The sequence below is a fragment of the Octodon degus genome, unplaced genomic scaffold, assembly GCF_000260255.1.
Source record: "Octodon degus isolate 3935 unplaced genomic scaffold, OctDeg1.0 scaffold00075, whole genome shotgun sequence".
In the NCBI taxonomy this organism is placed as follows: Eukaryota; Metazoa; Chordata; class Mammalia; order Rodentia; family Octodontidae; genus Octodon; species Octodon degus.
Window position 1 is genome coordinate 6,855,992 of NW_004524651.1, and position 11,325 is coordinate 6,867,316.

Below are 11,325 nucleotides of genomic sequence, written 5' to 3' on the forward strand. Positions count from 1 at the left end.
ATATAAAAAGGAGGGAAACACAGTAATCAAACGCAAATAACTGCCATATGTTCCGTCATTTTATGTTCTGTTGGTTTATACCCTTATCTCGTGCACTCTTTCAATGCTGAGCCCGTTGACCACACTGGCAGTTCCCCTCCAGGTCTCCCTCCCATGAACCCGGCCCACTCTGTGGGCGGTCCAGGGTGTCTAGGCTTCCTTCCGGTATGCCAAGCGTGACCGGAAGTGTTGGTTTTTAGAGGCTATTAAGGGTAGGAGGGTGGTGATAGCTTTAGCGCGGGGCCTGCTGAGGTGTTCTGGTTCTCGCTGCTGTTCCGGGTGAGTGGTGCTCTCGGACCGGTCTCGGCAGGGCGGGAGGCGCACCTGGGCGGGTGTTGAGCCGGACCCCAGGTTTTGAGCCCTGGGGTGTGCTGTGGGATCGAGGCTGCAGCCACAAGTGGCCCAGACGCAGACCTCGCTCCTGTTTTACGTGGGAGCTGGGATGAGTGATTTCACTCGTTGGCGCCTTCGTTTGGGCCGCTGCCGTGCCCGCGAAACCCGAGTCCTCCAGCGCTGACTCCGGGACTATATTTAGTTTCTAACATAAACTTGTCCGATTCCAGGCAGTTTGCGCCAAAACCGGAGCCCGTCCTGGCTGCAGCTGTTGCTGCAGCTGTGCCATCACGTTTAGAAGCTGTCGCCAGCTCGAACGAGCTCAGCGTCTGCTCCAGGAACTAGAACTTTTTCGAGCTGATATTTCAACAGAGGAGTTGGAAGTTTAGTTTGCAGCCGGAGGGAAAACTCCAAAATAAAGTACCATTTTGGTTTTGGGAGGAGACTCTTAAGTGAAAACAATTTCCCAAAGCAGTGTTTCCTTTTAATGTAGCTTAGCAGGTGTATAAAAATGTCAATTCTTAAAAACCTTTGGAACAAAAATTTATTAACATTGTTGGTGTTTGGTGCTTTGTAAGGCCTTAGATAGGTTAATCAGAAAAGCATTTTATTTTCAAAAGCATGGCGTCATTGTGAAGTCAATCCTGACAGCTGTCTTTGTCAAGTGGTACAGAACTTTTGGGTGTGGCAGTCTAAAAGAAACAATCTGACTTTCAACTCCAAATTTAAAAAAAAAAAGCAGTTGGAACGGAAACCCGAGCTTGAAAAAAATAATTTTAAAAATCTGGATGGTAACACAAAGGTTTCTAAACTCGAAAAAATACATTGATTAAATGATGTGTAGATCAGCAAAATAGGTACTAGCACCCTGCAGTTCTGGGACGGGGGGTTTTCATCAAGGATCCATCTTATTACCCAGTATATTTTCAGTTTATTCTGTATAAGAAGTCTGTAGGTTGGGCTGGCGAATGGCTCAGGGGTCTAAAGCACCTACTTGGAACAAGCTAGGCAAAGCACAGGGACCGAGGTTCAATCCCCCAGCACCACATGCCAGCCAGCCCTGCCCCCTGGTGGGCTGAGCTGGCCACACACACACACACACACACATAAATAAAAATTAAAAAAAAAAAAAAGTCTGTAGGTTATTTTACATTTATAGTCATTTTGTAAATGCTGAACTCTAATATTTTGGCTGATGTAATCTAATGTATACACTAGTATATAGAGACTGGTTTCATTTTTAATAGGTTTTTCAAAAATCTAAATAGCACAGTTTCTAGACGTACTTGAATCTCTCCATTTCAGAAATCTTCTGGTTGCCTCTGACATGTGGGGAAAACTGTTTTGGTGCTCTGGGCCTTCTGTTTCTTTCTTTCTTTCGGCAGGACCAGGGACTGAACTCAGGCCCTTGAACTCCAGCCCCCTTCTGTTTCTTCCATATCAGAATTTACAGCTGCCTGAAGCATGTTTCTTATCCCTTCTTTTGTTTTAGACCTTTATGATTATCTGAGAGCTCTTAAAACACACACACACACACACACACACACACCAGACAAACCCAGACAAATTCATTGCCACTAGCACTCGCCCCATCCCCTGATTTAAAATGCACCTATGCTTCTGTAAACTGAACATTCTTGATCACCCTTGTCAGTCCTTCACTTACTTTCTGGTGCATCTGAAATACTCATATATCATTCATTTAGAGGCCGCTCTGCAAAATTTCTTACTTTTCTAATTTCGCACAACAAATAACCCCTGCAACACCAAAGATCTTTCACTGTTTTATTTCTAAAATAGTCAACTTTACAAGTGAGGATCCTCCTCACTTGGTCATCTCAGGTGCTAACTGGTGATCTTCTCCCCTATCCTAAATAAAGAATACATATACTGATGTGTGAAAGAGTTTCGATTTCTTAAACTGACAGGAGATGTGTGTTTTCAGAAGGCTTGTTGCCTGAGGAGTTCCAGGCACCTTTGTTGGGGAGGGCAGTGAGATGGGCAGCAGAGAACCAGCAAAGAGGCACTGGCACTATGGAGATGATCTTGAAATCATCCTCCTGTTCTTGATTTGGTTCTCTGCCCACGTTTATTTCATCCATGCTTTTAGTTTAGTAGGGAATAAAATAAATGGCAGTTTGCTTATTTTGGAACAGCTAGCTGTGACATCAGACTCCTGTTGCTCAAGGCTCCAGGTTTCTGTGGAGATAAATCAGAGATCAGAAACCATTCTCCTTGCAAAAGTCAAGGCCCAGGTAGTAACTTGCCCAAACTTACAGTTTGGTAGAGTTAATTACTTTAATTGGTAGAATTATGACTAACCTCTGAATCTCTTCATTCTAAAGCTATTTAGCTTCCAAATGTGGGGTACCAGAGTTTTTCAAAGTATCTCTCCCCTGAATATTTTAAAAATACTGTACACAGAATCTTTACTGACATAGCATAATAATCCTTGTTCATAGCGTATTTGCTAATCATGTACCACTTTAGTAGTTTTCGTTGTCACACATTTTAGTGATACCTCTAGAATGAAAACTATGTCATTTCATAAGTTGAGTCAATCATTGCCTTTCTTTATAGTTGTCTCCCTGTTTGTATTTTAAGGTCCTGTAAGATAGGACGTGTCTTACATAGCTTAACCTTAACTAGTGCTCAAGACTAATGACATGTGGTACATATTTGTGTAATTAGCTGATCATCATAAGGTACATGTGACTGAATATTGACTGATCGAAAGGTCTGCGTGAGACTGTTGCCTGTGCTAACCAAGAACAACAGCAACAGTCTTTGAAGAACTGTTACGCATTTACACATTTAAGAAGTGCGTTGGGGGCAGGGTACAGCGCTTGCCTAGGTTTTGCAAGGTCATGGGCTCAATCCGCAACATTGCCTTCCCTTCCCCCCCAAAAAAAAAGCATGATTAGAAGACTAATACACATTAGAAGCTGAAAATGTATTTTGAAGACCTTCTACCCCAGTAAACTGAGGTACCTAAGATTGTGTGTTAAAAAAAGCAGTTACCAGTCATTTGACCTGTAGTTCTTATCAGGTTTTTTGTTCTTCAAATAATTGACATTTCTACATCCTAGGAGAAGACATTGTTGGCATACAGAGTAGACTATTTTTAAAGACGTGCTTCATCTTGCAAAGGCATGACATGCTTAAAATATTAAAAGAGACTCGGAAATAATGTGCCCTCATTGGGTCTTCACCACTCACTCGAAATCTGAGTACTTTCAGAGATATTCCATAACACCTTGTGGACTTAAAAAAAAAAAAAAAAAAACACATAGAGAAGAAACATACAACTGGGTGTCATTTAATAAAAGATACACAGCTTCCAGAAGGTATTCCAGAATGAAAGACATTCTTGAATGGCTTAAGTGGGTCATGAAAAGCAGTCTCTGACAGAAGGATTAAAGAAAACTGAGAAACTGAGCTGTGTACAATTCCTGTGCCACATATGGTATAGCTTTTTAATAACATGTCCCATTACGTGGCCAAAGAATGCTTGCTTGGATGGACTAGAATTTGAGATTGCCCTTTCTGAAAGTTCCTACCAAAATCCAAGAACAGATTTAGCTAAAATTATGAGTGAAACTCTTCTAAATATTTCCATAATTGAATGTAGACTGAATGATGTCTAGTCAAGAAAGAGAAAAAAACACTTTCAAATTCATAGGAAACATTATATGCTGAGGGCTGCTATGAGTGCTGAGATCTAGGTAGTAGTTCATTCTTTGCAGTCCACAGGTTTATTTTTAGAGCAAGGGCATAGTGTTTGGCCACCTCACAGCTAAATGCTGTTTTCAGAACGTAAGCTTTAAAATTGTTATCCTGCTCAGAGTGAAATCAGTAGTGTCTTATTTTAGACCTGCTTCAAGATACAACTCAGTGCAGTGTCTTGCCCTTGCTGGTCAGAGGTCTGCGGTCTCTCCTCTCTACCTCAGCTCGGAAGGATGGTACGGTAAAATGTTACTATCTCCTATCAGATTTTAAGTGTCATACAGAATTTTATAGTCATTTATTTATTTATTTATTTATTTATTTTTTAAATTTTATTTATTTATTTGGGAGAAGTTGAGAGAGAGAGAGAGAGAGAGAGAGAGAGAGAGGGGCCAGCTCAGCCCACCAGGGGGCGGGCTGGCTGGCATGTGGTGCTGTGGGATTGAACCGCGGTCCCTGATGCTTTTGCTAAGCTTGTTCTAAGTAGGTGCTTTAGACCACTGAGCCATCTCTCCAGCCCCTATAGTCTTTTAAAAAGTGAATGTTACAAGGGAAATTGCCTTTTTACTTGAAGTATTCTTAAGACATTCTTTTTACTATTAACCTCAAATGTATCAGGATAAACTAGGGCATCTGAAAATGAAAGTCATTTCCATACCTCTTTAACATGTTCTCTAAAGCTTTGTAAACTAAATTATTTTAAAAACTTGTATTCTGATTTGTTAGAGGAATCAGTTACATCAAGGGATTTAATGTGGCTCTAGTACAGAGGAAACGGATTTGGATAAATTGTGTGGTCTGCCAGACTTAATTACAGATGCACTGGCCTCAGGTTTCTGTACTTTTGCCATTGGGCTTTCAACAAAATGTGTCTTAATTCACTTTGACCTACAGGTAAGGGTATGATGAAGAAAGTTAGTTGACTGTGGAAGAATAGTACTTGTTGGTAGTGGTTAGAAGCTTGTCTGTTGTCCTCCCCGTCCCTCCCCTGTCCACCCTACACTAGGACAGCTAGCTTAGGCAGGGTACAGGCAGCAGCAGACTGAGCTCCCATAGCGCTCAAGTGTAGCCTCCCAGGTCCCTAAGTTTGATTCTTGTTTTGTCACCGTGATTAACCCAGTCGTTGAACTTGGTTATCAGCTGTCAGAAAACTGTTGTACAGCAGGGTGAGGGCTGTGTGATCTCGCTCATGTGCTGTGAGCTTTGCATTGTTGGTTGTTTAGTGATGGGCTGTTTATAAAACTTAACAATTTTAAGGTTGAGTAAGCTCAAGATACAAGTCTGATTTTTTTCCCTTTTGGTTGGTCCTTTAAGGAATAGATTTCAATTAATGGAGAGATTTTTATAAAGTTGTATTACTTGGCGTTAAAAAAATTGCTCTTTGGGCTGGTGAGATGGCTCAGTGGTCTAAGGCACCTACTTAGAACAAGCTTAGCAAAGCACAGGGACCGCGGTTCAATCCCCCAGCACCACATGCCAGCCAGCCCCGCCCCCTGGTGAGTTGAGCTGGCCCCACACACACACACACACACACACACACACATAAAGTTCTTTAAAAAAAAAAATTGCTCTTTACCTCAAATATATCAGGAATATTGTTTCTGTTTACTTTTGTTAATCAGTTTTCATTCACCCTTAAACAATCATAGATACTAATTTTATTTTCCTTGTGTTTTCTTTTTTAGAATCCAGTCACCACTATGTCGAGCAAGAGGGCAAAGACCAAGACCACCAAGAGGCGCCCTCAGCGCGCGACCTCCAACGTGTTCGCCATGTTTGACCAGTCGCAGATCCAGGAGTTCAAGGAGGCCTTCAACATGATCGACCAGAACAGAGATGGCTTCATTGACAAGGAGGACCTGCACGACATGCTGGCCTCGCTGGGTAATGCTCTGTTCTGATGTGAATGTGCTGGGTAGTGTTTTCACGGTGCCTTCCATGCTGATTCATAAGTCTGAAGGCTCCGTGAAGCCAGTGAACATTGAGACGAAATGTGGGGCAGTGTTTCCCAGTGGGACACAGCAAAGCCCTGTGTCTGTCTCCTTGTATCTGGGTGTTGAGCTGTGTTATTTTTGTGGAAGGACCTGTGTGGATGTGTGTCTGGGTGTGTTTTAACTATACAAGCAGTAATGCTTCTTCTAACATCCCAATGGAATATCATACTGTCTCCAAACTTAATATAGCTCTATTCATGGAGAAGACATTTTTCCCCAATAATTTTGACATCATGGGATGCTATCCGAATGATCATCCTTCTTGACAAAATGTTCCATGTGGTTTACAGTTGATATATTAAAGTTAGGACCCTCTTTTTCATTTAGGGAAAAACCCAACTGATGACTACCTGGACACTATGATGAGCGAGGCACCAGGCCCCATCAACTTCACCATGTTCCTCACCATGTTTGGAGAGAGGCTCAACGGCACAGACCCCGAGGAAGTCATCCGGAATGCCTTTGCCTGCTTCGATGAGGAGGCCACAGGTAAGGCAGAGGTGATGAGTAATTACAAAGTGAGTAATTTTTAATGTTGGTAACTGAAATGCACAGTAACCTGGCTCCCTCAGGCCTTACTCCTCCCATCTGCTGGCCCCATCCCTGACATTGCCCTTAAATGCTAGCAGGTTTACATGTTTCATGGGTCATATTTGCAGTCTCTTTGGGAACCTTAGATTATTCCTTTACTAGAAGGTTAATTCCACAGGGATTAGGCTCTCATGGTGTGTGCTGAGCCAGGTGTGGTGGTGCACATCTGTAATCCGAGCACTCAGGAGGCTGAGGCAGGAGGATTGCATGATTTCCAGACCAGCCTGGGCTACACAATGAGCTTGTAGCCAGCTTGAATTGCATAGCAAGACCCTGCCTCAAAAAGACAAAAAAAAGGGGGCTGGTGAGATGGCTCAGTGGTCTAAAGCACCTACTTAGAACAAGTTTAACAAAGCACAGGGACCGTGTTCAATCCCCCAGCACCACATGCCAGCCAGCCCCGCCCCCTGGTGGGCTGAGCTGGCCACACACACACACACAAATAAATAAATAAAATTAAAAAAAAAAAAGAATGAATCAGCCAACCAACCAAGCAGAGTATAAGCTCTGGTGTCCAGGCTACCTGCTGTCAGATTCCCTTCTGCTACCTAGTGGCAATGTAATTTGGGGCAAGCTACTTAAAGTCACCAAGCCTTTGTTATTTCATTTGTGAAATAGGCATGATACTAGCTCAGAGGGTTGTTGTGACAATGGAAGAGCAACTGAGATGTCTGTCTTACTCTTCTATTGTTGCTGGGATAAATACCTGACACTTAATGAGGGAAGGAAAGGTTTATTTAGCTCACAGTTACTGGAGGTTTCATAGTTCAAAACAGCCTGAACTACATATGAGAACTTGGAGCCCTATTTGCTCAGGAAAGAGGGTCAGTGCCGCTGTCTTCTCCAAACATCTCCTCTGCCCGAGGTGGCCTCAATCACTGACACTGCTGCCCCATGCTACAGGGTCTGGAGGAGAGGCTGGGGCGCTGCTGTGTCCAGGATGATGGGCTGCACATGTCTGAGAGAGGCCGCAGGCCTAGGGCGCAGGGGTCAGCACATGCTGCCAGTTTAATGGCTTGTGCCTCCCTGGCCCCGCCACTCACTGCTCCTCGAGCCAGGTCTGCCCCATGACTTACATGAGGCTTTGGGGGGACAACTAGACACAAATCATAACAATGTCTAAAGACATTACGTACTCCTTGGCAGTTCCTTAATGCTCACAAAAACAAAGTGTTAGCTGCATAAATACCCTTTGACAGAAACATAAGTAAGAGAAAACACATAAAGGAATGATTTCTAAGGCTCTCAGTTCACAAGGTGTAGCCAAATGTTTTTAGAAACGGAGGGCCTGCCAGGCATGATGGTACATGGCTGTGATCCTAGTACTCCTGGGAGACTGAGGCAAGAAGTTAACCATGAGTTTGAGGCCAGTGTGGGCTACACAGTGAGACCCTGTCTTTAAAAAAAGAGAGAGAGAAAGCTTGCCCTGCTTATCTGCGTCCATTGGTGCAATTTCAGTACTGGATGGCTGGAGCCTCCAATGTTGGTGCAGACCCCTTGGCTCCCGCAGCAGAACCACTCCCTGGCTTCATAGTCATTGCTGTTGCTCTTGGTCATTTCCCTGACTTCCACACAGCACCATGCCTGCTGTAGTGGCTTTGCTGTTTTTTCCTGTCTTTCTCACTGTCCTACCTCCTCTGTCTCCCTTTACACTGAAAGCCTTTCACTTGTTTCCGGGAAGAGTGGGTGTAGGAAGAACAGGCAGAAGAGACTCCTTCCTCTTCCTGCTCTGGAGCTGCTCTGTATTGCTTGCGTGCTTTAGTGGAAGCCTCTGTTGTTCTTCAGAGGGAAGACAGTAGACAGTCTCTTCTGTTCCTGCTCACTCACCCTTGTGAAGCCTTGCCTGTGACTCCTGACCACTTTCTCCTGGCTCCTAGAAAGCAAAAGGCCTTCCCATTTTTTTCACATACCAAATGTTTTCTTTGTTTCTCTGTCCCAGCATATGCATGTATGTTCTAGCTGTTTACTTAATTCCCATTACAACAGTTTCTTCTGATTGTGTTAACTAGCGTCTTGTTCTCATCGATGTCTTTTTGGCACCTACCACCATTCCTTGCCCATGGTAGATAACTGGTATTAAATGTAAGAGTTCAGTGACTCAGAGATGGGGCTTTTATTATTACAGAGCTAAAATTCTAAGATCAGGGATGCATTTTATGAAAACCTGGGATTAAATCAGCAAAACCCCCACAGATCCCAGCTTTATTCTTCAGACTCGCCTTCTAGGAGATAATACCAGCAGTGCATTGGCTTAATTTCACATGCAAGGAAGCTGCCAGTCTTCACTGTGACAGTGGTTCTTATTGTAGTGCACATGAGTTGCGTGAGGGGCTTTTAAAAATACTAATGCTAGATAACCAATCAGAGGTGACAGTCTGGCTTCTGTTCCACTGTTGTATAAGTACTTACATTTATTCTTTTAGGCAAGCAAGTATTATGAGGACCTTTGTAGAGAAACCTGAGAACAGAAGGACACTGCTTGGCTTGCTGCAGCATACACAGACACACCCTCCCACCCCGCTGGGGACAGTGTCGGTGACCAGTTGGTGCTCAGTGTTACCACACGTGAGGCCTGGCCATGTTCCTTACTGTATGTCAGATGTGTCTGCATTTAGAATTGCATTTCCCACAGAAGAGCACCAGAGTCCACGGGAAGGTTCAGTGAATGGGCCTCAGCCTTGCAGGCTCCTTCCAGGCGGTGCATGCGCCTCTTGGTGGCAGGTGACCATTCCGTGCCACTTGGAGTTAGTTTTCAGAGTAGCACAGTGCTAACCCTGGTCCTCGTCCCGCAGGCACCATCCAGGAGGACTACCTGCGTGAGCTGCTCACCACCATGGGCAACCGCTTCACAGACGAGGATGTGGACGAGCTGTACCGAGAGGCCCCCATCGATAAGAAGGGCAACTTCAACTACGTCGAGTTCACACGCATCCTCAAGCACGGGGCCAAGGACAAGGACGACTGAAAAGAACTCCAAATTCCATCCAAATGCTCCTTGTTGCCACTTTGGGTATTTCTGAGATTTTCTCTTAGAGCCTGTTGCATGCCTATAGCCTGACAGCTTTTGCCTTCCTTGTTTTGTATTTATTCTCAGCCATTTTGGGGCACATCTATCTTTATAATCAAACTGGAATTGGGACGTTTTGTTGTTTTCAGACTGGAAGGTAGGGTAATGTACCTTACCTGTGGTCCTCTTCCCTCAGTAACTGCAGACTACAGAGTCAATATATTTTTTCAGAGAAAGTTATTTGCACAATTTTTTCTGAACCATAATTAAACTTTTATGATAAAATACTTGTTTAAACTTTTTATTTACCAAAGTTGGCACTTGTGGGTTTTAGTTGCACCGTTCAAAGGCACGTATGAGCTGTGTCCTGGACAGTGGCGTGGTCCTGGCTGCTAGACTCCCCCGCTCCCGACAGCCCTAGCTGCGCTCTGCCGCTCAGTTCGTTTCCTCCCCTCTCCGGGAAGTCCTGTCACTGCCCTACGTGGGCTTCCTGCACTCTGTCTTCTGAGTTTCAAAAGGATTTCTTGTGGAAGCTGAATATGTGTGATTACTTCAGGAGCTGTAAGGCCTTAAGTTTGACCCACCTGCTTAATCTGACCTAAGCTCTTGCACTTTATTTCATGCCAGTTAAAAATGGGTCAGGACACAGTGTAATTTTCATTTGTCCTGTTTCTTAAAATACTTTAGCTCCAGAGGTTCTGTGGAATGCTTTTTACCAAAAAAGCAGATTTCTGCATCATACTTCAAACTGTTGGGAAGACTGCACTCGCTGTAGCACTTTCCTTTACTCCGGCTGCCCCCCGCCCCACAAAGCCCAAGTGTGCTTATGCAGGATTCACCCTGAGTTCCTGTGTGAATTTTAGACATTCCTGACCTGCCCACAGTCCAAGCAGCTGAAACTGCATGCCTGAGAAAGTGAGATCATTGTTCCAGTCCTAAAAATAACTTCTGCTATTTGCAGAGACAGGGCTGCTTCAGGGCATCTGTGGAGAACAACTTCATTCACTTCAGGCTTCAGAACCGACTCTTGTCAAATTCATGAGCTTTAACAGTTTGAAATGGTGGCGGGAAATTTTGGTTAAACAGTAACAGCCTAGCCTAGCTGGGGATTTGGCTCAGTGGCATAAGCACCTGCCCAGCAAGCACAGGGTCTTGAGGTTGATCCCTGGTATGTCCCGATGATGTCCAGTTTTATATACCTATTAACCAGGCCATCTGTGAAGAAACTCCTACCTCATTCATAAGAAACTGCTGACCGCCTTTGGGCCAATGACCTTTGCTCCCTAGGGGAATGAGCCAGCTCCTACAGTCTGCCAAGCCCAGCTGTGTGGCCTGGGAGCAGCATGACTGGTGACAAATAGGCTTTGCCCCTTCAAGATTATAATCACAGAACCTGCCCTGTCTGCCTGACACTCAGGGATTTAAAACAACTTTTTCCAGGATTCTACCATTATGCTAAAATTTTGTTGAACTTCCATTTCACCTGAAAAAAATCACCTCTGGTTTATTTTTATGTTTTAATCATTTAGTTATTATTTAATTGGTACGGGGCCTCACTGTGCAGCTTGGACTCACAGTGATCCTCCTGTCTCAGCCTCTCCAGCATTGGGATAACACGTGTGCGCCATCATGCCC

General features: G+C 44.2%; 1 protein-coding gene across 2 annotated transcripts; it reads left to right on the top strand.

Annotated features, from left to right (window-relative positions):
- The first annotated feature begins 211 nt into the window (after nucleotides 1-211).
- LOC101582080 (myosin regulatory light polypeptide 9-like) lies at nucleotides 212-9,977 on the top strand. 2 transcript variants are annotated; one of them, XM_023720428.1, is made up of 5 exons: nucleotides 223-318; nucleotides 4,245-4,334; nucleotides 5,784-5,982; nucleotides 6,420-6,581; nucleotides 9,476-9,977. In XM_023720428.1, exons 2-5 carry the CDS (start codon nucleotides 4,332-4,334, stop codon nucleotides 9,646-9,648), a joined length of 537 nt encoding a protein of 178 aa, XP_023576196.1. In that variant the 5' UTR covers nucleotides 223-318; nucleotides 4,245-4,331; the 3' UTR covers nucleotides 9,649-9,977. The 2 variants fall into 2 exon arrangements, with proteins under 2 accessions (XP_004635851.1, XP_023576196.1); XM_004635794.2 differs by lacking the exon at nucleotides 4,245-4,334 and having other exon boundaries at nucleotides 212-318.
- The last annotated feature ends 1,348 nt before the right edge of the window (nucleotides 9,978-11,325 follow it).

Bases quoted from the DNA above. Each gene is read 5' to 3' on its own strand.
- LOC101582080 (XM_023720428.1), top strand. The intron at 5,983-6,419 runs GTAATGCTCTGT...TTTTTCATTTAG, and splicing joins CGACATGCTGGCCTCGCTGG to GGAAAAACCCAACTGATGAC. The intron at 6,582-9,475 runs GTAAGGCAGAGG...CTCGTCCCGCAG, and splicing joins CTTCGATGAGGAGGCCACAG to GCACCATCCAGGAGGACTAC.